This window comes from Hibiscus syriacus, unplaced genomic scaffold, assembly GCF_006381635.1.
Source record: "Hibiscus syriacus cultivar Baekdansim isolate YM2019G1 unplaced genomic scaffold, ASM638163v2 tig00110201_pilon, whole genome shotgun sequence".
NCBI classification, from domain to species: domain Eukaryota; kingdom Viridiplantae; phylum Streptophyta; class Magnoliopsida; order Malvales; family Malvaceae; genus Hibiscus; species Hibiscus syriacus.
The window spans coordinates 1,219,746-1,247,714 of NW_024062624.1; the positions used below are offsets into that span (position 1 = coordinate 1,219,746).

The window sequence follows — 27,969 nt, forward strand, 5'->3', positions numbered from 1 at the left end:
CAATGCATTTCAACTTTGTTAAACCGACATCACTCGATCATGAATGTTGCCACTGATGCATCAATGTTGTTGCACGTGCTAGGCACCAGCCACATGGTTCCCCCAGCCCCAGCTTGGCATGACAATTTTAAATTGGTTGCTTCAACTTCTTTTTGGACCACTTGAGTCGTTACTTCATCATTTAAAATACTTCTGAATTAGAAGAATCTCAAAAGAAAATTCTAGACGACACAATGTAATGGAATTTTAATGTTTTTTTTTAATTCTTTTTGACCTAAAAATTTTAATTTATAGAAATATGTAATATTTTCGATTATAAGATTACAGAGTTTTAAGAAAATAAAATGAAAGCTCCACCATTACTGATTGCCTGGCTAGCTCCATCAGCACCTACATGCTTAAGGGGACGGTGCTCTCGTGCTCCACCGTTTCTACCGAACGCTATATATTACTCAATGGCAGCAAGGACCACTGCCCACAGACTAGGCATAGGTGCAACAGCTGGTGAAGGCAGAGGGGCAGAGTTTGTTCCTGGTGGAGTAGGTTTGTTGCCCCATGAACACTGCAGAATCCAACCATTTTAAAGGTCATGCCACAATAACATAAAAGTTGCACTGGCCATAGGCGCCAGAATCAAATCTACAAGCAAATCCACCACAACTCTACTAATAGTTCCACAACAAGGTGAGTGGGTAGCTTTTGGTGAGCCAAAACATTAGATGAGTGGCGTTGGTTGGTGGCATCAAACGTACCATTCAAGCCAATTCCCTGTAATAAGCCAAAACAAAATGATGGAAATTTTAATACACATTCAGTGTATAGAAACCGGACATACAGAAGCATAAGTTCCACGTACCATTCAAGTCAATTATGGAGGGTAGTTACGCTGTAAGACAACCTTAATAGGGCTACGGATAAATCCCATAGGAAATTTTAATATTTTTTAACATTTCTTATAAAGTATTACTTAAAATATTATTTTTTTACTGGAAATGGTAATTTTATTAACTAATTTTCGGTAGATCCTAATATTAACATTTCCGATAGAAAAAAATAATATTTTAGGTAGCGTTTTACCGGAAATGTTAAACATTTTAGGTAGCGCTCAATATTAATATTTTCGGTAGAAAAAATAATGTTTTAGGTAACGCTTTACCGGAAATGCCAAAAAAATATTAACATTTCCGTTAGCATTTTTCCTTAGTAGTATATTAAGGCTGCCGCACCTGAGACATCCCATAACACTTTGGGCATATGACGAAGAAAAAAATGTGTGGCAGAAACAGAAAGATGACTAAAATGGACATAATAGCAGCTGATTCCTGGAATTAAAAACCAAAACCTCTTGCACGCCTCGTTTTGTTATCCCACATAACCCTTGCATCCCTGCAACAAAAAAGGGGCTAGTTCAATGATTGCAACAAAGTCCCTTTCCACCAGATTTCCATTTTTCCAGCGGCTCAAGATTGTTAAAGAGTAATCTCAGGGTATGAGAAGGAAAACCAGTACTTACGAACAACTGGTGTACATAGAAAAGCTTGCAAACAACGTAGCATCTGTAACTTCAGGGCCAAGATCAGTAACAAAAATGCTGTGATGACCTGAACGCAAAAAAGCACATGCAGAATAAGTTGTTGAAGCATACACGGGTATGACATGAGTAGATTTCCTAGGTGCACATTAGGATACCTGATGTACCCTCCCTCTGACCACCAGCATATGCCCAATTAACTTCAATATGTTACCCAAATCTGCAAAGATGACCATGGATTAAGATTATAGGAAAAGGGAAAAGACTAAAACCACAAGGTCTCATTAAAATACTTACAGATGCCTTCCATTAAGAGTCACGGGGTGAATATTTCTTGCAGCAGGGGATGAATATTTCCCACATACCTGCAATTTCAGATAAGGTAAACTAAAACACAATGCCTCGAAATAGACAAAAACAGAAAATTCTACGATCTCCTAAGCATAATTTAAGACCGAGGCCATAATTCTTTACTGCATGCATGTGAGAAAGGTGTCATGGTGGCCGGAGATTACCGGTGGTGATGAATGTAAACGGCTAGGGTCTAGTAATTGACTAGAACGAATATAGAGGAGAAACAGGAAAAGTGTATTTTGAATGAAGTAAATTGCAATACAACCTGATAGCTCACTCACAACTATTGAGTTTATATAACCCAAAACCATAACCAACTATGAACAAATCTAACTAATTATAGTTGAATCAATGCAAAGGCTTTTCCAACTGATTTTATCAATACAGCTCCATATGAAGGATCCAAAGGTGAAAATTCCTATCACACTTTGATTTTAACTAAAGAAACCCTTTTTGGGCCTAAACACTCCATTCTACCATTGAATCCGCTTAATGAATTCTAAATCATACAGTATAAAGACTCATTACGAAGATAATTTATCCAAGTCATTTTATTTTATTTACAATATCATAATTTAATATTTTAATTTTATTTGAAGGATCTAACATGTCATCCATTAGATCAACTGATAATTGATTAGTTGATTTTATATTTTTATTATTAATAATCGAATACGTTTTATATAATACTTGTACAATAAATATAAAAAAATTAAATTAATTATTTGAGTAATCTAATTGAGATTATATTTTAATATTTGAGTTGTTTTTTTATACGAGTATTTCATAATTTAAATCTCGACTCATAGTGGCTCATGTTTCATATATGACAAATTGAAATTTTCTTTTTATGAAAAGCACCGGCCAACTCCAGCTAAATGTAGCGAGAGAAGAGTGTTCACACCTTATTTCACAAAGCATATAAAACGATAAATAAAATGAAAAAGATAGGTTTGTGTTTGTCATGGATTAAGAAAATCGATGCCCGAGTGTGGATTGCATATACATAGACGCGTCCCCATTCCATATGATTATCATTTGGGAGTTCAAATACGCGTTGTCGTTGACATGTCTTTACGGGAGATGTTGAAAATTGTCGACGATCACAATTCATAGGCATTCCATTTTCACACGTTCAAGCTTTTCTTTAACGTGGGCCTTCATGAATTTCATTAACTGTACACAAAATGACATGCAACAGTTCCTTATGGGATTTTATGTATTTTGTAGTGTTTCCAACATGACAGGAAAACGAAATTTTGATTCAAAATTAACATAAAACCGGAAATTCCTTGATACAAATAAACTAATCACCAGTCAGATTTGACTGCGAGTTATGATCTACGAGAGCTTTTAGAGCTGATAATATGAAGAAAGCATGAATAGATAGGTAAGAAAACAGCAGGCCGACCCTGCTGAAAAAAAGAAGAAGAGAATAACAAAGGATACAAGGCTTAAGAAAAGCCTCAAAAAGACGAGACCTCAAACATTGGCTTAGATTACTATGGTGATGGAGCAGCCAAACCCAGCCATGACTTGCTGTCGCCCGACTTGGAAGCTGATGCGGCGGAGCTAGTTATCTGGTATGGTGCTTTCGAGGTGATCCTGGAGAATGATCATAACGATATCAACATCAATAACTACATACAACCACTCCCAACAAGGAAGATTCGAAATCCTATACACAACCAATATGCAAGTAACCTACAACATTTCTCTATACCTACCTATCCTTGCGCTTCTCTAGGAACCGATGCAGCGAAGCTCTCCTTGCAATCGGCAGATCTGTTGCGAACAGACATAAAAACTGATAAGAAAACATATATAAAACATGAATTATAAAGCAAAAGTCCATCTCCCTAACTCCTCAAATTAAAGAAACTGAAGTGGACGACAAGGATTACCGCCAGGAAGAGGTCGCTGAGCAGGTTGAACCGTTTTCAAGGTGGGAGGAACTCCGAAGCTGGATTTGATTGGACTTCTTGCTCTGCTGGTTTGTGAGCTGCTCTTGCTAGCTAAAAGCATGATTTCCTTAGCTTTGTCGGCTGGGAAATCATTAAAAGAAATCACTTGTCCACCATAAAAGATGGTCATCTGTGCAGTTTGAGGCTCAGACATTTTCATGTTAGTAACACTACACTCAACCCTTTTCCGAACATCGTCCTTAGGAGCCAGTGCCAAAAAACCAGCTCCTTGAGGGCACAAGTCCATAGATCTCAAGTTCCTAGGAGCTCCAACGGTTTGGCTACAAACATCGCCGGACTTATCATCGACGGGAAACAAATTCATAGTCGTAGGCGGCACCTGTGGGGTCCCTGCAACATATCCATAAAAAAAGCGGCGATACATTAGAGATTAGACTCAAATTCTGTTGTTGTAGAACTTGGTTTAATGTTTAAACGACTTATGTTTTCTTCTTTATGAACCAAACCAAGTAAAAGCTATTTATAACGAAGAATCCGATGACCCTATTCCTGTCTACTTAAAAACGATAAAATCTCAACGGAATTTCATTCTAAAAAAACATACGTCCATAATTCAGATCTCTGTCATCCCGCAAAGATTGAAACAGTTGAATCACGTGCTCTATTTTCTTCTTCACAATTTCTTTTTTCCCAAACAAGTTTTCAAAATTTGAGTAATTTCAGGGAATGACCGAGAAATTAAAGGGCATGTTTCTGACTGTTTCGAAACATTAATTATGAATATGTCAATTTGCAAATCTGATTTTGAGGATCCGTATGTTATAAAACTAACAAAATAAATTAAAACCAAAAAGACCCTAACTTTGAGCATTAATCTCAAATTTTTGAAAGTTAAAACGGGTAATTGAGGTTGAACTTTGAAATAAAAGAAACAGCACAAAGCTTAATTGAACTTCATTTATATAAACTGAAAAAAGAAGCAAAGAAATTAAATGAAACGAACATCTTACCGTTAGTTTCAGCGTTGCATGTCATTCCCAGAGATAGATCTCCGAAGCTACCTTTCTCCTTCAAGTACTGACTCAACAAATTACAAGTTTGGGCAAAGCTTGGTTTCTCCGGCAACATCCCCGGTTTAAAACCCGTAGATTCCGAGGAACACGACATACTTCCGACTAAACAGAATCCAACTGTTTTGACCCCTTTTGCTCTTTTGGGTTTTCAGAGGGTGAACTTACTTTAACAATTTCATTAAGAGTCTACTTAAATGTCTTTTGGGTTTTCAGAGGGTGAACTTACTTTAACAATTTCATTAAGAGTCTACTTAAATGGGGATGCTTTTCAGCCAAGGAATATATGTATTTATATATACGAGGAGGAGGAGGAGGAGGAGAAAATGGTAATGTTGATCTTTGGAAACGAAAAGCCGGGGAGAGAAGGATGGTGATGGGTTAAAAAGCACGAGGAATAAATGTTTTCCTTCTTTACAGGTTTTTTTTTTTAAATTTAGTTAAGTCTTGTGTTTTTGTTTATATGCAGAAATTTATATGCAGAAATTTATTTGTAGAAATTACTCCCTATTACAGACACTCATATGAAGACTGTATATGAAAAATATTTAATTATATATTTATTTATACATGCATTGCATTTTATCTTTATTTTTAATTTTTCTGATTGTCGAAAGTCTTCCACGAAAGTTACTCTCAACCTTATATTTATAGTCAGTTTACTATTTTACCTCCCCTTATCTTATTACATATGGGAATAAGATTTTGTTATTGTTTACCTTATTACATATAAGAATAAAATTTTGTTATTGTTTTTGTGGTTGAGTATCAATGTTTTATTGTTTGCTTTGTTTTAGGTTTTCAAAAACATGTTTTTTCTCATTGTTTTCTCTTTTTGATTCTTCTTTTTTTTACCCACAACAATATTTTATAATTTTTATTTTAAATTCGTTATAAATAATTTTTAAACTTGTAAACAATTATATATCCAAATTATAATTATATACTATCGTATCCTCTATTAATAAAATTATTATTAAAATCATTAATCGTTATCAAAACATTTATGTATATTGTATAAAAATATCATAAGATATAAATGATAATTAATATTAGATCTAATTAAAAATTATTATTTAACATACTATGAAGAATGAAAATAATTTTATAAATGAAGTTAAGATTATAAAAAATATCATAAGATATAAATGATAATTAATATTAGATCTAATTAAAAATTATTATTTAACATACTATGAAGAATGAAAATAGTTTAAGAAATTGTTATTGTTTTTAGAGATTAGGATTCGAGCACCAGCAACTACAAGAGTGATTAAACATTTATTTTAAAATGGTTAAGAGTATTTATACTTGATACTACTTTGTAATCACTTCTAGTTTAATAAAAAAAATTATAATTGTATTTATTTTTTAATAAATATTTAAAAGTAATAAACATAATGCGTTATCATTTTTTTTTTTGTAACAAAGAGTAAACTAACGGCTACACATTGATATTGTGTTGGTCTTCCTGTAATATCTGTTTCACTTCCTTCCATAACAACCTTGCATTCCGAGCTCCACCTATTTGCTAACTTTGTCATTCCATCCTCAACTTGATTTTCAAGCGTAGAAACATACTGAAAATTAACCACCTAGTTCCTTTGCATCAACTCGAGAATGTTGTGTAATTGTGTAAACCAAAAATATACCATTCTTAACCTGTTTTATCAACTTGATCGTTTCTAAATTATTCGTCTCAACGATAATTTGCCGACAACCCAAGTCCCATATGCACAACAAACCACAATACACTCCCCATATATGCGATTCTAGTATCGAGCATAGGCCAATAAACTTAGAATAACCTATATACCAGTTACCCATATGGTTTCGGATCACCCTCCACACTTTTCCAATCAATTTTCCTTACAACGAGTCCTGTTTGAGTTAACCTTAAACCATCCTAACGATGGTGGTTGCCATTTTCTATTGTGAAATAATCGTTGTTCCCTTGTAAGAGTTATTGTCGTCCCTTTCTCTAACGCCCTTTTCGTAATATCCAACCAATGAAGACTGTGTTCCAGTGTTGGTCTTTCATCGGATAGAGGGTTATTAAAAGCCACTGCATTTATAGAAATCCAAATATTCTATACCAACTCACCAAACAAAATATCCCAATCATCATTTTTTTCAATGTATTGAGTAGAATTGCACATGTTCATTGTTATCCAATCGACAATATTCATTTGAATAAACTCTTGTTGCCATTTCTATTGAATAATCGTTGTTCCCTTGTAAGAGTTATTGTCGTCCCTTTCTCTAACGCCCTTTTCGTAATATCCAACCAATGAAGACTGTGTTCCAGTGTTGGTCTTTCATCGGATAGAGGGTTATTAAAAGCCACTGCATTTATAGAAATCCAAATATTCTATACCAACTCACCCAAACAAAATATCCCAATCATCATTTTTTTTCAATGTATTGAGTAGAATTGCACATGTTCATGTATCCAATCCAACTCACCAAACAAAATATCCCAATCATCATTTTTTTCAATGTATTGAGTAGAATTGCACATGTTCATTGTTATCCAATCGACAATATTCATTTGAATAAACTCTTGCAGTCGTTCTCATTTTACCACTCTCGCCCATATTGTATGTGCTGATGGACAAAGACGTAGTGCATGGTTTATATATTTATTTGCTATACAAGTTGAGATGACGACGTTTATGCTCCGCATTAGTCATCACCCGCTCGCAACATACAAGCCACACAAACGTTTTTACCTTTTGGGGACCTCGATTTTGCTATCACTTCCCATATTGTCTCCCCATTTCCTTAACAAAGGTTTGTGCAGATGGAGTAAGTTGTCTTCACTGAGAAACTGCAATAATTACTTGGTAACCAGCCAACAATATATGTACGATATGTGACTACGGACTTGTCTTGGCTGCGAACCGGAGTATAATATTTGGTGGCAAAAGATGTTCAAAGCACTGTCATCTCCAATTCCCTTGTTCATCTGCCATATCAGCCACTGTAACTCTTTGCAGTCCCACCGCTCCAGCAACAATAACATGTTCAATTAGAGGATCGATATCATCAAGCCAACCATCAAACCAGAAATCAACCTCACAGCCATTCCCCACGCACCATGCTATGTTACGATTGACATCCCCTCAAATGCACTCAATACCATTCCACATCATAGAACCATTTGATGAATGTCTTACCTCTGGGACACCAGTACCACATTTATATTTCGCCCGAATAAATCGAACCCAAAGGTTCTTTTTATTCATCAAGATATTAAATGCCAGCTTCATTAAAAATGCTTCATTTTAAATGGTCAAATGACGAAATCCCAATCCTCCGTCCTTGATGGATTGACAAATGTTCTCCCATTTAACAAGATGAATTATTTTCTTGTTCGGATGTACACCAAAGATAATGTTTGCTTAGACCTTCTATACTCCTACAGATTGGTCGACTACACCGTGTATATAGGGAGTGCCATGAGAATTGATTTTGCCAATGTTATTCGACCGGCAAATGATATAGTTCTCATTTTCCAGCAATTCAACCTATTTTTCACCAATTGAACTAAATATTGATATGACGCTGTTGTGACCCACTAATGAAGTAGAGGTACACCTAGGTACTTCCCAAGATCCAACGTGTCATCATCTTAAAGTCATTTATAAAATTAATTTTTTACTATTAACACACTAAATAATAATTTAAATAAAAAATACAATTATATTTAAGAGAAAAATAAAAAAAACTTTATTATTTCACTAAAAATAATACTTATGGAGGTATGATACAATATATATATATATATATATAGGTTAGGATCCATATACATAGTAAAAGTCATTAGTTTTACATAGATTTAGGATTATTAGATGAGTGAAAATAAACGGTTGAGATTGACTCATTGTTTTTTTCCCAATAAAAAATTATTAAATTTAGTTTAATGTGTCGAAAATAAAAAAAATTACATACCTATTATTTAGAAAAAAAGAATATTAAATTTTAGATCTCATTTTAAAGTCATCATTTGATATTATTTTTGTTCATGTACAAATAAATATTTAAATTTAAAAATATAAAAATTTATTAACTATTTAATCAAGTAGTGGTCGAACTAAAGAATGATAAGTCTGTGTTCTCAAATTTTTGGTCTAATTACAATATAAGTCTTTGTAAGCTTAAATATTAGATAAATTATAAGTTTTCTCTTGAGTTTTGAGGGGTTTTTTTTTTAAATTTAGGGTGAATATAAAGAAATATTTGTACAAAGACTTTCAACTATTTGACAATGAACACTCATATCCCTACATACGTGCTTGAACTCGGAATCTCAAGGATAGCAACAATCCCTTAATCACTAAGGTCGCTTGATTCATGTCGAATTTCGAGTTTAATTACCTAATAAGTCTTTATATTTTTCTTAAATAGTCTAATATTTCGACTCCGACCAATATTTAATTATGACTCCGTCTCTGAATATACCGTTCCTGAATATATGTATATGTTAGCTTTGTTTTAGGTTTTCAAACAAGTTTTTTTATGGTTTTCTCTTTTTGATTTATCATTTTTCTTCTCAACAGCGATGCTTTATAATTTGATTTTATGTTCCTCTTTGACAGGTTGTTCATGACATACATAATAATTTTTGTTTTCTTGAAATTAAGAGAAATTATACTTTAAAATATAATTTAAATAAAAACTAAATTTAAAATAGGATTTCAGTTAAAATGGTTTCATATCTCATACCGATGTAATTGTCATATGAATAATATTGAAGCCAAGGTTTTGTTTTACTCAGCTCATATATTTGACTTAAATTTCAATTTTCTCGGAATAATTTTATTTCTATGAAAATTCTAAGTAAAACAGTCAAAACTTGAAACACGAACAACATGGTAAAGTCAAAAGTCTACACAGAGGATACCATGTTTCTCTAAAACATGCCTACTTATTTTTATGTTCACATAAACAAACAACTATTCAGCTGCCTATACTATTCCATAATTTATTATCTATTCAACATTTTGTGATATCTTTCACACTGCTTTACCTTTTAAAACTTATATTCCCACAAGTGGTTTATGTTAGTTAGGTTTTAGTAGAGCTTAGTTTTCTCTATTTTGCTTCTCTGTTATATCAATTTTCGTGTTAGTCGTTAATAGTCGATATTCATTATTTTTTTATTTTTTATGTCTGATTTCTTTCATTGTTTTTTAATTTTTAATAATTTTATTTTTATAATATGTTTTTTCTATCTGTATGTTAAGTTTTTTTTGTCTTTTAACATGATTTCAGTCTTCTTTATTGATCGTTTTAGATATTATATTTGTTTATTTTTTATGATTGAATTTGATATTGTATCGACTAATCAAGATAACACTGATTTGTTATCATGATGATATTTCTTACTTTGGACTCTCGAATTGGATTTGGATATGTAGTTTGCGTTCAAAGATAAATTTCTTACAAAGCTTGACCTTGATTAATGATTATCAGTGATCTTTTAATAGTTTGATATCATATTATGATTCGTTTATCGATGCAGTTGGATTTGCTTGTATATATATTTTATTAGAATTTTAAAATATGTTTTAATGTTTTTCTTATATGATTATGATTACAAATAACTAGTTTCTTATGCCAATGATTACAAGAATTTTTATTTACATAAAAATTATTTTATGATAATTAAAATTTATTATGGCCATTGAACAAACATTTTTTATATTGAAAATTTTATTTTTATTTCTCAATTGCGATAAAAAAATGTTCGATACCATACTCAATACATCTTAAAATAAAAATAAATTTAAATTACAATAATAAATGAAATTAAACATATCCTGCTTTTTTAATTTCAACTATAATTATAATTAGTAATAACTAATATATCATATTTAATATTTAAATTAAGAGTTGAGGAAAAAAATCAAAATAATAAATTATTGAAAAGAAAAGAGAGATAGAGAGAGAAAAGACAAAGAGTCAAACTCGCGTGAGAAACGCGGAGTGGGGAGGGAGAAAGATAGGGTTGGTGGTAGGTGCACATGCACGCACACCGGCAGACTATCCAATCTTAAAGGTACACGTGGACTATGCTTAATGATGATATACCCTTTCATTTGGTGAAAATTACTGCGTATACCATTACGAATCTTTCCTTTTTTTCTCGTGAGTTGAGGTATTAAGAGACTGCTGTTTTCATTCAAAAAACCGTGAGCTCTCTCTCTCTCCTTGCTTTTCCATCACTCTTTTTTCCCCATTTGCAGGTTCTGGTTACGATCCTTTTTAAAAAAATTCTACAATATTCGTCTGAGTGTAGATAAATACTATTAAATTAAATTATAAAACGTTAAATTATAAAATATTAAATATATAATTATAAATTAGTTAAAAATTTAAGAGAAAATAACTTTAGTGACAAAAAATACCTTATAATATACGATTTTAACAAATTTTTTTTGGATTTGCCAAAATAACCAACTAAATCGCAATGCGATCGATAATTCGCAACGCGATCTCCAGTATCGCAAATCAATTTCCAGATTCGCAACGCGAACTTCGACTATCGCAACGCGAACTTGGACTATCGCAATGCGATTTACATATTCGCATTGCGATAGTCCAAGTTCGCGTTGCGATTTTCCAAATTCGTTGCGATAGTCGAAGTTCGTGTTGCGATAGTCAAAGTTCGCGTTGCGATTTATTCCAAATTCGTTGCGATAGTCGAAGTTCGCGTTGCGATAGTCGAAGTTCGCGTTGCGATTTTCCAAATTCATTGCGATAGTCGAAGTTCGCGTTGCGATTTCTTTCAAATTCGTTGCGATAGTCGAAGTTCGCGTTGCGATTTATTCAAAATTCGTTGCGATAGTCCAAGTTCGCGTTGCGATTTATTCCAAATTCATTGTGATAGTCGAAGTTCGCGTTGCGATTTATTCCAAATTCGTTGCGATAGTCGAAGTTCGCGTTGCGATTTATTCAAAAATCGTTGCGATAGTCCAAGTTCGCGTTGCGATTTATTCCAAATTCGTTGCGATAGTCCAAAATCGCAATGACTGGTGGTACTGCATTTGTTTCTTAAGAATTTTCTCTAAAAATATAGTATTCGCGCGGACGTGTCGAAGACACGTATTACCACGACCACGATCACGACCACGACCCGAGACGAGAAGGGACGGCGGCAGTGCGCGAGAGTCCCCCTTGTTCTCTATCACTCAACAAGGAAGTGGGAAAGCCAAGCCTTAAATACCATTCCCAATAGTGTTTCCAATACTATATGGGATTGAGCATTACCAACACTTGTTTCCAATACAATGTGATTATTCAGAAAACAATTAACAATCATGCACCTTAAAACAATTGAATCATCAACCAATTGCATTAGTATTATACGATTAAATATGTCATAATTAAAAGTCAATCTACAATCAATCGCGATTATTGTAATTTTAAGCAAAACATTAAAAAATAATATCACTATTTAAGGCTCAATCCCACATAGTATTGGGAACAAGTGTTGGTAATGCTCAATCCCATATAGTATTGGAAACACTATTGGGAATGGTATTTAAGGCTTGGTTTTCCCACTTCCTTGTTGAGTGATAGAGAACAAGGGGGGCTCTCACGCGCCGCCGCCACCGTCTCGTCTTGGGTCGTGGTCGTGGTCGTGGTCGTGGTAATACGTGTCTTCGACACGTCCGAGCGAATACTATATTTTTAGAGAAAATTCTTAAGAAACAAATGCAATACCACCAGACGAATTTGGACTATCGCAACGAATTTGGAATAAATCGCAACGCGAACTTTGACTATCGCAACGAATTTGGAAAATCCAAAAAAAAATTGGTTAAAATCGTATATTATAAGACATTTTTGGTCACTGAGGTTATTTTCTCAAAATCTAAATATAATTTAATTAAAATATGATATTTATAAAATATTATTTTAATTATAATTAGATCAAATATTAATTTGATAAATTCATAAACCCTAATTTTTTCATAGCTTTAAAGCTCAAATCGCGTCATTATCGTCGTCAACGGCATCATCTTTCGTCGACGATTTAATCTTTGTCATTCGTTGATGATGAAAGATGATATTGGTGATGGTTGCGACAACGACAGCTGAAGCTTCAAAGTTATAAAAAAAATTAAGATTTATAAATTTTCTAAATTCATATTTTATCTAATTATAATTAAAATAAGATTATAAAAACTAATGTTTTATAAATATTGTATTTTAATTAAATTACATTTAGATTTTTAATTAATTTATAATTATATGTTTAGTACTTCATAATTTAACATTTTATAAATTAATTTAACTGTGTTCGTCGAGCGTGGCATCATCATCATACTTTTTAACGCTTTTTTTTCTCTTAAAATGGGTTAAATATTAAATTTATTCACAAATTTTTATTTAATATATAATAAGATATACAAATATATATTTTTTATATTATATATATAAATTTTATTTTGATTCAATTGTATATATTTTAAAATTATAGACGTTCATTTATATTTAAAATGATATTATATTAACAAGTATCATAATAATTTATGAAATTTAAATTAGATAAAAAATATTTATATTGTTTTACAAAACTAAAATTTATGTATAGTATTATACATATTTGACAAAATTTCACGTATAATTTTAAAAATTTAATCCGGAAACTAATACTCTTGTCGTCTCACTAAATTTATTCTTTTTGAATTTTAAAATTATCTAATTTAAAATATATTATTAGAAAAGTGAACAAATAACAATACTTATATTTCTTGTTTTACTCTTATATATAATTCTTGTACACTTATTAAATAAATCTATTAATAACTTTTTAAGATACTTTTTATCATTTCACTCGTATTATATAACTTACCATGCGGTTAAACTTATTCCCTAAAATTGTGTGTGTGAATGACCTGAGACAGAAATACATGAAGATGAATATTGCGTTGATGTGATGTGCGTTTTAGTTGGTGTTTTATATCTTCTCAATCCCCATCAGTATTGGCATCAAATAATGGAAAAATATTTCCCCCATAATCTTAAAAGATTTGCAATACAAATCTTCCCTAATCGATTCATGTCCACATAATGATTACAAATTAGTGCATGAAAATCTCAACTCTATAAGAAATGAAAAAGCACTTAATTTATGTTTTAATTGGATTAGAAAGACCATTTCATCTTGAATTGATACAACTATTTTTTTACTTGATATTTTCTATTAATATAAATGACATTTTAATTTAATACTAAAAATTAAATTTTAAATAGTTTTTAAATTCGAAATTTGTTATACCTAAATATAACATACGAATACTTTATTGTAGTTTGGAGATAATTGTCTGTTGATAATTAATTTTTTTTAATGTCAATCGTTTAAATTAAATTAATTTTAATTGATATAAATCACTTAAGTTGTAGGAAATGAAGCAGCAACTTCGTTAAGTCGATTGAAAAGCGTGTATCGCACATTTACTATATTTTAATTAAGCAATGATTAAATGTTTGTTATTGCTGAACAACCAACCAACGCAGCAAATCATTGCAACTTACCATGTCTTGAAACTACCACCACGTAACTGCAGAAACATTACAAATATCAAACAATTTTTTAAACAATTAGTATGGTATTTTGAACTGTACAACTTTAACTATACTAAATAATTAGGCAAGGAAAATGACCGCTTACCAAAACCACAATTTATATTATATTGCAAACTTTATATAATGGGGTATGGAGTGATGCATTTATGAACTTGATCTCAGTAAGCTGATGAGAATGTATATAAACTACTTGACATCTTCTGTACACAACTCGGTCAATCAAACAAGTTATAAAAGTGGAGCAAAAAAGAAAAAGGCATGGAAAGGAATAAACATGCTTGCTCTGCGCCACCACTGTTCTTGTTCATACAGACTTGCACTTCTTTTTATGCCTTGGAGCTTTGATCCCGGAAAGAATGGCTGGCTGACGTAGAACCGCCATTTTCTCATATGTCATAGCTATATCCGTTACGTTTTGGGATTCAGAGCGTTATACGAGTATGTCTTCTTCATCATATCTATCGAGGTTTTCACAAGGAGCAGGGAAGATAGTCCCTACTAAGCGGCCTTCGACGAAGGCACACTGGAATATGTGCTTCTTCTTATATGTTATCCCGATAGACATATCCCTAAACGTCACGTTTCTGATGGCAATGTCCTCGCTACCCTGTATTCTAACTGGTACACGGACTCCTTGACCGTATATCTTGGTGAAGCTAATGTCCCTTATTATTGGGAGGGCCTTTCGGTCAAAATCATCGTCAGGGTGCTCGTTGTAGTCTGTCTTGCTGACAATTCCGACTCGGGCACCATCGAATGTAAGATTCGGATAGGTTATGTCTCTAACATATCCACCTCTTCCAACCAGTCTTGATTCAAACTGCATGCCGAGAACTCCAGATGAGGACATTCTAAACAGTTTTATTAGATACCCCGCCCGACATCTCACTGCCTATCGACAGGCCAGCACTGGGGCATGGTTCAGGGCAGAATTTTAGTTGGTATCTGAAAAATTTTGCAACATGTTTTTGCGAGCGGAAGGAATCATGATTTAACACAAAAACTTTAATGTTAAATAAAAAATCATAACTGGTTTAACACAAATTATAGAGAACATAAATTATAAAATATTCTGACAAGTATCCCTGAATGAGCGCTACTAATCTTATGTGTAGGGTTACAGATGATTGCATGTAGTGTAAAGTTATCAACTTATGGTTGGCTTATGAAAACATGAAAAGCAATCAGGCAGTAGAATATCCATGAAGATGGAGGAAAACTAATTTAAGAATCTTCACCTGACCATCGAGCAGACGATGAGGTCTTGGATAAGAATGTTTCTTGAGGGTCGTCCATAAGCTATGCCATATTGGTCCCAGCCACTCTTTATTGCAATCGCATCATCCCCAACGCTTATGTAGCAATCCTCTATCACCATATCCTCACATGAATCTATTTACAACATAAATGACTTGCACTTGGTTACATTTAGAATGAAATAATCTTTTTCTGTTTTTACCCTTCATCAAATCAACAAGCTGAAATTTAGTGTACACGGGTGTAGATTTGACCCGGCTGGCAATATGATAAACAACGTTAATAAACTTTATATGCAACAGAAACTAAAGGGGAAAAGGAGATAAAAGACAATAATGAAAGCAAATTTGTTGCAATTTGCCCACGTTTCACAGAATTCAGTTCAGGATGCTAATTCATAAGTTCTCTCCTTAATGTTTCTGTGCAGTTCATAGTATGAATGGATATTTTTCTACACTTTTCAAGAAGAATGGACATTGTCAACAACTGTTCATAGTAAGGATAAGAATTATATCTAGAGCCTTAGCAACCACAATTCTCACGGACAAAAGTTCAAATTTTGTGATTGAGGATTACTTACCAGGATCAATTCCATCAGTATGAGGGCTTCAAATGGTAACATTCCTGACTGTTATATTCTTGCAGTCATATTTTGTGATTGGAGCCAGGATGGTAACATTCCTGACTGTTATATTCTTGCAGTCATATGGATGAAAAGTTCAAAACGGAGAATCACGTAAGGTTATATTAGAGATTACAATGTCACTTGACCCAATCATCTGCATAAATGGACCCCTAGTGTTGTTGAGTAGCTTTTGGCGAAACTTCTTCCACCATGATTGACCCTGTCCATTTATGGTACCATTATGCCCTGTTGATTTGTCCAAATCAGCCTCGGTCAGCAACAAATAATATATGCAGAATAAAGGTCTTAATCCTCGTTTTATCCAAATCACATCTACAAGGGGATCACCTAGGTGCTAAGATTTTAGATTAAATTTGAGTGGATCACATCTATATTACATTTGTTGGTAGCAGCCAAACAAAATTTTCAACCAATTATGTTTGCTTCATCAATTTGGCACGTGGAATTAAAATATATATCTAATGCAGGATAGAAAACATTGATAAAAGATGCAGAAAACACAAAACAGGTATAGAAATCAACCTACAATAATAGTATTTTATAGGTATCACCTATTATGTGCTATAATTTTGAAAAGCTACGTTGGTTCATTCACAATGGATAGACTACAAATACAAGTTCCATTATACACTACTGAGTTTTACTATAAAGTTTTGGCGATAATTTTCATAAACGAATGGACATGGAATGTAGATATAACTTCCATTTTGCAGTAAGTTACCAGTAATTCTTTTACCAAAAGTTCAGAATCATAAAATGCATAAGTTTCAAAAAGGTCATAGATTACAGACGAGCTGGAGCCACTAAGGATCCATTTGCAGTAAGTTCCTGGTAATTCTTTTACCATTTTTTGGTATAATGGCATTTTAAGTCCTTTTTTCGTTTAAATATTAGTCAAATAAGTCCTTTTCCCCTCCCAATTTTAGATTTAAATACTTAATAGATCCTTATTCTTTTGATGTAAAGCAATTTAGCTCCTCCCAATGTTTGATCCTGGATCTGTCCCTAATTACAGATAGAGAAACCGAAAAAGGCCTAGTATGTGAGTGAAATTTTAATTCAAGCAACTAAAGAAAACACGACAAAATGATTTAAAAACTGAAATTACTGGCTTATTTAGGGGGACAAATTTAATAAGCTAACCAGTTATAACAACATCTCTGAGGTTTTGACCATGAATTAAACTCCCAAACCGAGCTCCCTTCTGCTTTCTTCCCTGCCCATATGAAGGCAATGGAGGCATTAAAGGCTATCGCTTCTCATACTGTATAATACCAGAGAAAAGATCACATCCAAAATTAGCAATATAAATTGTAATTTGTTAACAACAATCACGACTTGAAGGCACCAAAACCAGAAGTTTTAAACAGAACAGCAAATAACTAGCTTCAACATTGAAAATTACTTATACTAACAACAAATTATTAGTCCCCCTGCATCACAATTCATAACCTATAACTAAACATGTTAAATAATTTGTGTGAGAAACTCAATCTCGTCTTAATAAAAGAAGCTTGTTTAGTTAGCAAACCAAAGTAGAGATTTATTTTCAGTGCCAATCTTAAACATGCTTATAAGCTATTGAGTTCAGCTTGAAGATTGAATTAAGAGGGAAAAAATAACTATTTAAAACAAAAGTAAATTGAAAGCACAAACCTGGACTCCAAGAATCTCAGCATCTTCAGCTAGAACAAAGTCATATGACTAGTAAGATTGAACGGCGCCGTAAGCCACTTCCCGGGCGGCACATTGAGCTGCGCACCACCTTTCTTCCCGAACTTGGAGATCGCCAAGATAGCCCTCTAGAACGCCGCCGTTTCATCTGCAATCCCATCCCCAACTCCACCGAAATCAGTCAAATTAAACGCGAAAGGCCGCATCTTGGGTATAGGCCGACCAGGTCCAGCTTTAGCGAATATCGATAACCCAGCCCCGCCGACATTCCGTTGCCATAAGAAAACCGAACAGAAAGCCGCGACCCAGAGGACAATCAAGAGAGTTTTATGCGACGAAAGGAATGCCATAATCCATCTCTTAAGTTCCAGCCTTTGTTACCGTAACTGAGACTGCCCGACAGGCAATGTCTTCACCATTTCTGGGTTTTTAAGTGATAGGAGAAAATTCGGTTCAAGAAAAAAGTCCTTTGACAATTGGATACGAAACACAGAAAAGGAGGATCTTTTGTACAAGAAGAGTGGCAAAATGCAAAATGGAAAAATGCAAAAGGGTGTATTTTTTTAGGTGGAACGTTAACCATCAGTAGCAGGTGGATCTTGTTCGTAAATGGAAGAGTCCATTTCAAGGGAAGTCTGTAATGGCGAAGGTGAGATTTTTTTTGGGGTAGGGAGGCATTAGGTTGTTGTACGGTGCTTTGTTTATTTTATGACACGTGCTTCGTTGCAGTTGTTCATTATACCTAGATCCCAAGGCAACCTTTGTAAGATATTTAAAGTGGGTTTGATTGATATTGTTGAAGTGTTGCAATCTGTCTTGTTAATGAAGGGAATTTAAAAACCAGTAGGCGAGTATATCATTCTCATCAAAGCTAATGATTTCACCATAGAAATTACTATAGTTGGTCAAATATTTAAATTGCGCTTACGTTCTTCAATTCGATCATATTACATTTATTATTATAATGACAGTGACAAGAGTCCATCCAACAAAGAAATCATAGCATTGATATTCCATTTGTGCTCATCAATGGGTTTTCAAGAAATGAGATCTTATATCGCAGGATAAGTAGTTTCCTCCATGTCCGAGATTGAAGTTAAATCCTCAATGGTGTCAACCCAAAAATGTGAATGGACATTGACAGGGTAAAAACTTTTCTCCCTTTCAATCCCATAAACTCTCTTCAATCTCAAACCTCAATTGCGAATTCTATTATTAGTACCGAATGTAATTTGCTAGCTACCTCCACTCAAAGTCACAATACAGTTTACCGGCATGGCAAGCCTGCCTTTTGTTACCCCCCAATTAAACAACACCAAACGCCACAACCCAAACAAAGACTCACAAAACCACATGATTTCTCCGAGCAGCGGCTCGTTTCTATCCGGAGCGCTAACATTTCGGGTCAGTAATGGCCGCTGTTCGCTTCCTCCCTCCCCTTTCCCTTGTCATTATCACACTTTTTTTTCCCACCCTTTGTTCCTCTCAATCTGATGTTGACGCCCTGATTAAGTTCAAGGCATCGTTTCCACAAGGTTATTTGAACAGTTGGATTCCAGGACCAGGTATGTCTCCTTGTCTGCAAAAGTGGTTCGGCGTAAAGTGCCATGGAGAGGGCATTATCGGTCTCCATTTAGTGGATTTACACCTTTCGGGAACGGTTGACGTTCAGCCTTTGCTTCAACTTCGTTACTTGAGATCCATTAGCTTAATGAGGAACTCGTTTACAGGTCCCATCCCGCTATTCAACAAGCTTTAAAGTCTATATTTATCTCATAATCAGTTCAAAGGTGAGATTCCGAATGATTATTTTGCACCGATGAGATCTCTGAAGAAAGTGTGGTTAAGTGAAAATAAATTCACCGGACATGTCCCAGAATCCGTAATGCAACTACCTCATCTCTTAGAGCTCCACCTAGAGGGAAACCATTGTCCAGGATCGATTCCACCGTTGAAATATCCCAATGTTCTGGTATCCTATTAACATATCGCTTAATCATTTGGAAGGATATATCCCAGAGAGTTTCGCCAAGTTCAGCAACGATTCATTCCGAGGAAACGTAGGACTTTGCGGGAAACCAGTGACGAATTTTTAAGTAAAACATGAAACTGATAAACCCGAAGCCAAAGCCAAATCCAAAGCCAATTCCGATGGCAGGGCACTGCTTGTAGCCATTACCATTTTTTTTTACTCTGCATACTAATAGCCTCCGTTTGTTCTGCAACGCATAGGACTAAGAAGATCGATAATGTCCGCATTGTAAGTAAGGAATCTGTAAAAAACGAGGCGCTGCCAGTCCGCTTACCACCGGAATCCATCCATCGAAGGTCTGTTGAGCCGATCCGGAGGAGTAAATCGGGCTCGAAGAGGGACTCACGGCATCCAAGAGTAGGACAGGTGACATGGTCATAGTGAATGATGAGAGAGGTGAATTTGGGTTGCAAGATTTGATGAAGGCATCCGCTGAGGTGCTTGGAAATGGCGTGTTGGGCTCTGCATATAAGGCTAAGATGACCAATGGATTGTCCGTGGTGGTAAAGAGAATGAGGGGGATGAATAGGTCGGGAAAAGATGAGTTCGATGCTGAAATTAGACGGTTAGGGAAGTTGAAGCACCGCCAGGTTTTGACGCCATTAGCATACCATTTTAGGAAAGAGGAGAAGCTTATTGTTTCAGAATACATGCCTACGGGCAGCTTGTCATTCATCTTGCATGGCAATGTTATCACATTTTTTACTAATGTTCATTTCAGATACACATTGAATGGCTCCTCACTCTCTGAATCCGATCAGAACTCTAAATTTCAGGTATTCGAGATCTTGCTCATGCGAGTTTAAATTGGCCGATTGATTTCAATATCATCAAAGGGATTGTTCAAGGACCGGGTTACATTTACACACAGTTTGCAACATATGAGCTCCCCCATGGAAATCTCAAATCCAGCAATGTTCTTTTAACTGAAAGATATGATCCATTACTAAGTGACTACGCTTTTCAACCATTAAAAACCCCCACAATTACACCCAAGTATTGTTCGCTTACAAATCCCCAGAATATCTTCAATACCAAAAAGTCTCTCCAAAATCAGATGTTTATTGTCTAGGAATTGTCATCCTGGAGATTATGACAGGCAAATATCCTTCACAATATCCGAATAATGACAAAGATGGGATCGATATCGTGCAACGGGTACAGACATCAATATCAGAGAACCGACCTTTAGAATTGATTGATCCCGAGATAGCAAACAATGCATCTTCAAGTAATAAGATGCTTCAAGTCCTCGAGATCGGAGCTGCTTGCATTGAAATTGATCCTGATAACCGATTATCCCTAGACGAAGTTATACTAGGATAGAAGTGGTAAGTTAAATCCCAAGAAAAGCATTGTTTTTCGTTGCCCCATAGGTGACACCAGAAAAGGGTAGCTGAAGTAACCGACAAAGAATGAGATCCAGGGTTTGACGATTCCTCTATGGAAGAAATACAGGAAGGGGGATAGAAGATAAATATGAAGTAAAACAGAAAGTTATTTGTCGTAGACATCTTCTTTTAACTACCCAAAAATGAATTTTGTACTTAGCCATTTAATATTTTTATTGATTTGTTTATAAGTTAGGATAAGAAATCTTGAAAAAGAGAAAAAAAGCTTTCTCAAGAATGATTAGGATGTAATCTTAGTCATGGTTTTATCTCCCCATTTTGGGAAAGAAAGCATAACTTTAACTCAGAAAGTAACCATGTAATACGTGCAGAACGAGTAATTTTTTTTGTGCATGAATGAGATACATGGAAACCAGAAAAATAATAGCATAATTTAGAAACGGTCGACCGAGGTCATCAGTTCTGTTAAAAACGTCGGCCGGTCTGCATACTTGAAGCGCCTCGTCTGCAAAAACCAAAATAGATTAATAAAAGCTTGGTAGGCCCAGAAATGGTAAAGTTGACATAGAATAGTTCAACAACATTGTGTAGGTGGAACTTAAACTTGAGACAAGTTGATAGAGGAGCAAACTTTATCCTGAAATCGGCCCATGCCTAACGAGAACGAAAAGAATTCGATGATTACATTTGCTTGTCACTTGGTGACACCAAGCTCTATTGACAGTAAAGATTAAGCTCATATGCGAGGGAGGCTCCTCTTTCTCCATGTTGTGTGTAGAAAAGAAAACAGTGTAAGAGAAACAATTTCCCAAGCCAACAAAATGAGGAGCACCATGGAAACAAAATGCATTATTGATTATTAATTACCAAATCAAATTTTTCGAAAATCGAATTATAAAATACGATTCGTTAACTCGAATAATTTAAAAAAATTTAACTCGACTCGATCGAATGATCAATCCTGACGTTAATAAATGATCACTCCTGACGTTAATAACACAACAGACAGATATCTCTACACCTTTGAAGTGATAACTTGGTCCATCTGGAAATGCTGAAACGCGAAGCTATGCAACCCAGTGGCAAACCTTTTGGCCGCTTCTGACCAATCAATTTCTACACGGGACCACTCAAACCCCAATCCCTTCATCGTTCTCCATTTTGTCTACAATCCACAGACCACACTTCACGGAGGCACAGCTATGACCGAAGACTCCTGATCCAGGAAATCAAATCATTGTCTGTGACTCGACGAAGCACTGCAAACTCTTTCTCTGCTAAATTCTGTCCCAATTCGCAGCAATCAGAGTATGGGACTGCACCTGTATGGACCCCTGAAGCAAATGGTGATAGAATTCTTGACCGTGACGCAACACTTCATTGGAAACATGAGCACGTTACAGCACTCCACCCGCTTACACTTCCTTCCAGGTCCTCATCACCCACAAAGGCGAGTGCAAACAACGGCGCACAAAGAAGCGGATCACCTGTGTTGATTTCTTTTTGTCGCATTATATAATTTAGCTATGCCATATTGTTTCGAAATTAACACAAAACCCCTCGTACTATCAATCATTGGGTGGTCTACCAATCATGTCAACATGGTAAGTACTTTAAACTAATCGCCCTTGGTTTAACTTTAATTATAACCAGAGATGTGGGGCGGTCGTCCCCTAAAATTTTTAAATTTCTATATATTTTAGATATTTTTTTTAATATTTTTTATTGAAAATATGTTTCCCCCCAAAAATTTGCAAATTCTGCCATGCTTAAAACTTTATATATTCGTCCCTCTTAACACAAAATCTTGCCTCCGTCCCTAATTATAACCCTAAATCTTAGATTTTCTTAAATGATCTTTTTATAATAAATATGATAAAAACAAGGTTGAATTATATTAGTAGTCATTGAATTTTTAAGATGTTTTACGTTAAAGTGAAATTTTTTTCATTGTTATAAAAAAAAACTTTGATTTTGATCATTGGATCATTAATAACAGCTCACGTGACATCTTCAAAAATCTTTAAAAAAAAACTGGCAGCCATAGCTATTTTTTTTTCGTCGTCGTTTTTTATGTTTATTGATTTCAACTGTAAAAGAATTATTCAAATTATTCTTTCTTTTTAATTGATTCAAATTCATTGAAAAAAAATTTAGTATCAAATTTCAGTAAAAACTAAAAGTTAAAACTTTTGGACCCATGACTGTAAGTCTTTGAATCAGCTTAAAATCAAACTATACTAATCTTTTGACCAAACATAGCCTTCTCATTATTGAGATTGATTGGAGACCATTTCATCCATCGAAAATTTGACCTTTATAGTGGCGGTCAATTTAGAATCTTAGGATTTTTTTTATAAATATTTTAACGTGTATTAATTCCAGCTAACAACAATGATTGCAATGAAAGTGTATTAAATATTTAATGACTGTAATATAAATTTTAAAAGATCATTGACCAAAATAAAAGCACTTAAATTCAGTGAGCTAAAAATAATTAATAGGATCCTTATTCAGATAAAAAAAGGGTAAAGTATAGTAATGATCACTGAACATTTCTGAAGCTTGCATTTAGGTCCCTAAACTTTTAAAACTTGCAATACAGTCCCCCAACATTTATTCCGTTTGCAATATGGTCCCCGACTTAAATAACTGTTAGAAAATTAGGGTAAATTATATAAACGGTCATTGAACTTTTTAGGCACTTGAATTTAGGTCTCCAACTTTTAAAATTTTCAAAACAGTCCCCTAATAATTTTATTTTCTTATTAAATATAGATGTATAGAAAATATAAATGATTCAATTTATATTTAAATGTATGAATCATTTATATTTTTGATATATTTTATTTTTCTTGTATAAACTAGTATTTAAAATATGTTTATATTTTAATCAAAATATTTCAATATACGAATAAAAATATATTTATATAAATGTATATTTATATTTAGACGTATAAATAAAAAAATATATTCATATATTAATGTATGAATCATTTATATTTTTTGAATATTTTATTTTTAATAAGAAATTAAAATTATTAATTATATTAGAAATACTCAACTTAAGATTATATATATAATCATGAATTATAAATATGAAAAATATAAATATTAAATTTAGTTTAAAAATATATAAATCTTAAATTTATTCTTTTAAAATATTGTATCAACTAATATTTAAAAAATATATTAAATCTATCAAACAATTTATCAAATATAATCTTTTTTATTGTAAAAAAATATAATATTTTCCCATCATTTATTGCTTTCAAATTTTTTGCCGAAGTTCAAATCTCATTATTTCCGTTTTCCATTATATTCTTTTTTTTTCTGGCATTGGTCATACTATTAGTATATGTATTATTGTATATCTCTTAACACAAACGATGTTGTTAGCTTAGTGGCTCCACCCTGTATCTTTCATTTGCGTGACTCAGGTTTGAGTTTGCCCAAGACCCAAATTTTACTTCTTTGTAACTTAATTTTCTTCTAATTAGGTGGTGACATGTGTCACCAATAACATATATCATGATCATGTGTTAACATATGTCAGATCCTGGTTAAATAATTAATTTATTAAATTTTATTTAATTTAGGACCAAATTGATAGCATATATAAATAATTAGGTGGTGACATGTGTCACCAATGACACGTGTCATGATCATGTGCTAACACATGTCAGATCCTAATTAAATGATTAATTTATTAAATTCTATTTAATTTAGGACCAAATTGATTATATAAATAATAAAGATTGAATGTATAATAATGTCAATTCCTTTTAACTGCCACTTCATCATTTGTATCAATTGGTAACGACTAGTGGCTTAGTTGAAATAGTTAAATAATTATGTTGTATGATTGATAAATTTAAAAGATCGATGACAAAAGTAAAAAGGGCTAGATAGTTAAGTTGTCAACCTAGTAGTTTACACTTTTATTTATACGTCAAAATAACATTTTATAAATTTAAAATTCGAATTATTTTCAACCTCTTCTATATCCTAACTACTTTTTTTAATTAAATTATTTTTTCAACAGATAAGAATTATACTATTATATTTATATAAAAAATACGTATCACATGAAATAAGATGAAATTAAATAATAATAAATCTGACATAATTGAATTTAATTGAATTATTTTGGAATTTAGGGTTGAGAATGAAATTGATTTACTTTGGAAATTGGGGTTTAGAATGAAATTGAGGACTATTTTGCAAGTTTTAAAAGTTGGGGGACCTAAATTCAAGTGTCTAAAAAGTTCAATAACCTTTTATATAATTTACCCTAATTTATAACGGTGGTTTAAGTTGGGGGACCATATTGCAAACAGAATAAATGTTGGGGGACTGTATTGCAAGTTTTAAAAGTTGGGGGACCTAAATGCAAGCTTCAGAAATGTTCAGTGACCATTACTATACTTTACCCTAAAAAAATTAAAAAGCCCAGCTCTAATAACCCATGACACAGCCCACAAAAACAGAAACTCAAACCAGTATGATTTCACATTATGTTCTGATTTGTCACTCTTCATCTCACCCACATGCTATAAATCTCTTTTAACTCCCCACCTCCACTCACTTCACCATATAAAAAGTTACACGGAAAGATTTCAAAATCATAGAGAGAACAAAACAGAGCATTCAATGTTCGGTCCCATGCAATGGCAATTTCAGTCTCAGACACTCCAAACCCACCAACCAAACTCACTGCCCCGACCGAAACCCACTGCGTTAAATGCGAATCTTGCGGTTTCACCGAGGAATGCACCGTTGCTTACATCATGCGAGTCCGGGAACGTTACCAGGGCCGTTGGATTTGTGGTCTATGCATCGAAGCCGTCAAAGACGAGGCCCTGAGATCGGTGACGCTTATCTCCACGGAGGAAGCGTTGGAGCGTCACATTCGTTTCTGCGAGAAGTTTAGGGCGTGGAGTCCTTCAGATGAGACGGAACATCCTATTTTTGCCATGGGGAGGATTCTTCGTCGAAGCCTGGACTCGCCCAGAGCTCTTAGAACTAAATCGAGTAGCGAGTTGCCTGGAGTTGAAGGAGTGAAGCGCCCCCCTCCTCTGCTTCGATCTGAAAGTTGTTTCTCAGCTCTTTCTACCTGAATTATATTCTTCTCAAACTCAAGTTTAAAATGGTAAAAAAAAAGAAGGGAAACTGATGAACTCTTTTTCTGCATCGGATTGATTGTTATATAGACTAGATATCTCTAATGTTTCGGCATCTGAATTCAATCGACTTTATGTATGACTTGTATATAGCATATATGCTATATACATCTGATATACTACTTCAGGTTTCAAAGTTGTCTTCTAATCTATATTCTTGAACCTTGAGTGAGGAGTATATGAGCAATAAAAGGTGGTTTGGTTTAGTTTGTGTTTTGTCTCGATTTCTGCATATTGGGTAGAGAAAGCAATCGTGTAGCATGTGATGATTTATGAAAATGGTAATGTTTGTGCTGGCTTTATGAATCAAATTTCAGCTTGGCCAGCTGTGAAAAATGGCTAATGTGGGAAAGGGATTAAAGAAATGATGGTATAAAAGGTAAAGAAAGAAGATGACAGAATGAAATAGCGAGGAAATTTCCTGGAAACAAAGAATGATGTGGCAGAAGAGTATTATTTTCTTAAACTTTGTGTTCTGTGATCTCATTCCATACCATAATCTGAGTCATAGTGCAAATGTGGTGAGCGATTATAGTAGCCATCTGCAAGCAAAGAAGTTTCCGGACATGTCCAGCCAAATATGATGTATATACATGTATTATTTTGATTGGCTTCAGCTCTTGAAACATGACAGAAGCTTGAACAGGGAAAGAGTCCTTGATTGGCCATTCCGTTAGGTAGATTACGTCCAAGATTTCCTTTCATAATATGACTTGGAACAGAGAAGATGAAAGCAGCTGGAAAATACAGATGCAGACTGAATACGAAACATGTACAATCAAATCAAATAAAAAATTAAAATATCTCTACCTTTCCTTTTCTTCTCCTTTTATATTTCTGAGAAATACTTTTTCCCAAGACCAATCTAGTAAGGTGTGGTAAAACTAGGGATGGATTGATCTAGATGTTAAAAGAGTTTTATGTTCATTTGTAGTGTCATACAAAGTTGGATAAAACCAGCAGAATCACTTCCGGCACCAAAAGTCACTTATAGACCGAGACGGACGCAAGATTTTATATTCGGAAAGGCTAACTTATAAAATTTTAAATATGAGAAAATTTATAAAATTTTAGAAAGATAAATACATATTTTCAATAAAAATACAAAGAAAATATTTAAAATATATATGAATTTAAAATTTTTAAGGGTCGACCTCCCACTCGCCTCCTCTAGGTCCATCCTTGCTTATAGGCAAAGACCCTTTGTGACAACTGACAATTAGCTCTCTGTAAAATCCCAAGTTTCAACAGCATGTTTGGAGTAGAACTTAACTTTCTGGAAACTGGGCAATGTACCTTATCTGTAGATATCATTGGATTATTCCAATTGAGCGTTTTCAAATGG

At 33.8% G+C, this 27,969-nt stretch overlaps 3 protein-coding genes and 2 pseudogenes across 3 annotated transcripts; 2 read left to right on the forward strand and 3 right to left on the reverse strand.

Annotated features, from left to right (window-relative positions):
- Positions 1-3,284: 3,284 nt before the first annotated feature.
- Positions 3,285-5,052, reverse strand: LOC120218767 (protein TIFY 10A-like). The gene is made up of 4 exons (XM_039215662.1): positions 4,821-5,052; positions 3,790-4,200; positions 3,613-3,670; positions 3,285-3,490 (listed from the first exon to the last, which is right to left on the reverse strand). Exons 1-4 carry the CDS (start codon positions 4,975-4,977, stop codon positions 3,388-3,390), a joined length of 729 nt encoding a protein of 242 aa, XP_039071593.1. The 5' UTR covers positions 4,978-5,052; the 3' UTR covers positions 3,285-3,387.
- Positions 5,053-14,638: 9,586 nt separating this feature from the next.
- On the reverse strand, positions 14,639-15,353 carry LOC120218769 (probable polygalacturonase). Its single transcript, XM_039215663.1, has one exon. The coding sequence runs from the start codon at positions 15,328-15,330 to the stop codon at positions 14,911-14,913; it is 420 nt and encodes a 139-aa protein (XP_039071594.1). The 5' UTR covers positions 15,331-15,353; the 3' UTR covers positions 14,639-14,910.
- Positions 15,354-15,649: 296 nt separating this feature from the next.
- LOC120218768 lies at positions 15,650-18,731 on the reverse strand (annotated as a pseudogene).
- Positions 18,732-19,215: 484 nt separating this feature from the next.
- LOC120218910 lies at positions 19,216-21,415 on the forward strand (annotated as a pseudogene).
- A 4,671-nt stretch (positions 21,416-26,086) lies between these two features.
- LOC120218681 lies at positions 26,087-27,253 on the forward strand. Its single transcript, XM_039215587.1, has one exon. The coding sequence runs from the start codon at positions 26,112-26,114 to the stop codon at positions 26,559-26,561; it is 450 nt and encodes a 149-aa protein (XP_039071518.1). The 5' UTR covers positions 26,087-26,111; the 3' UTR covers positions 26,562-27,253.
- The last annotated feature ends 716 nt before the right edge of the window (positions 27,254-27,969 follow it).

Coding starts and splice junctions, on each gene's coding strand:
- LOC120218767 (XM_039215662.1), bottom strand. CDS start 4,977: ATGTCGTGTTCCTCGGAATCTACGGGTTTTAAACCGGGGATGTTGCCG. Junction 3,671..3,789: donor TCAGCGACCTCTTCCTGGCG/GTAATCCTTGTC, acceptor TGTTCGCAACAG/ATCTGCCGATTGCAAGGAGA. Junction 3,491..3,612: donor CTAGAGAAGCGCAAGGATAG/GTAGGTATAGAG, acceptor ATCATTCTCCAG/GATCACCTCGAAAGCACCAT.
- LOC120218769 (XM_039215663.1), bottom strand. CDS start 15,330: ATGTCCTCATCTGGAGTTCTCGGCATGCAGTTTGAATCAAGACTGGTT.
- LOC120218681 (XM_039215587.1), top strand. CDS start 26,112: ATGGCAATTTCAGTCTCAGACACTCCAAACCCACCAACCAAACTCACT.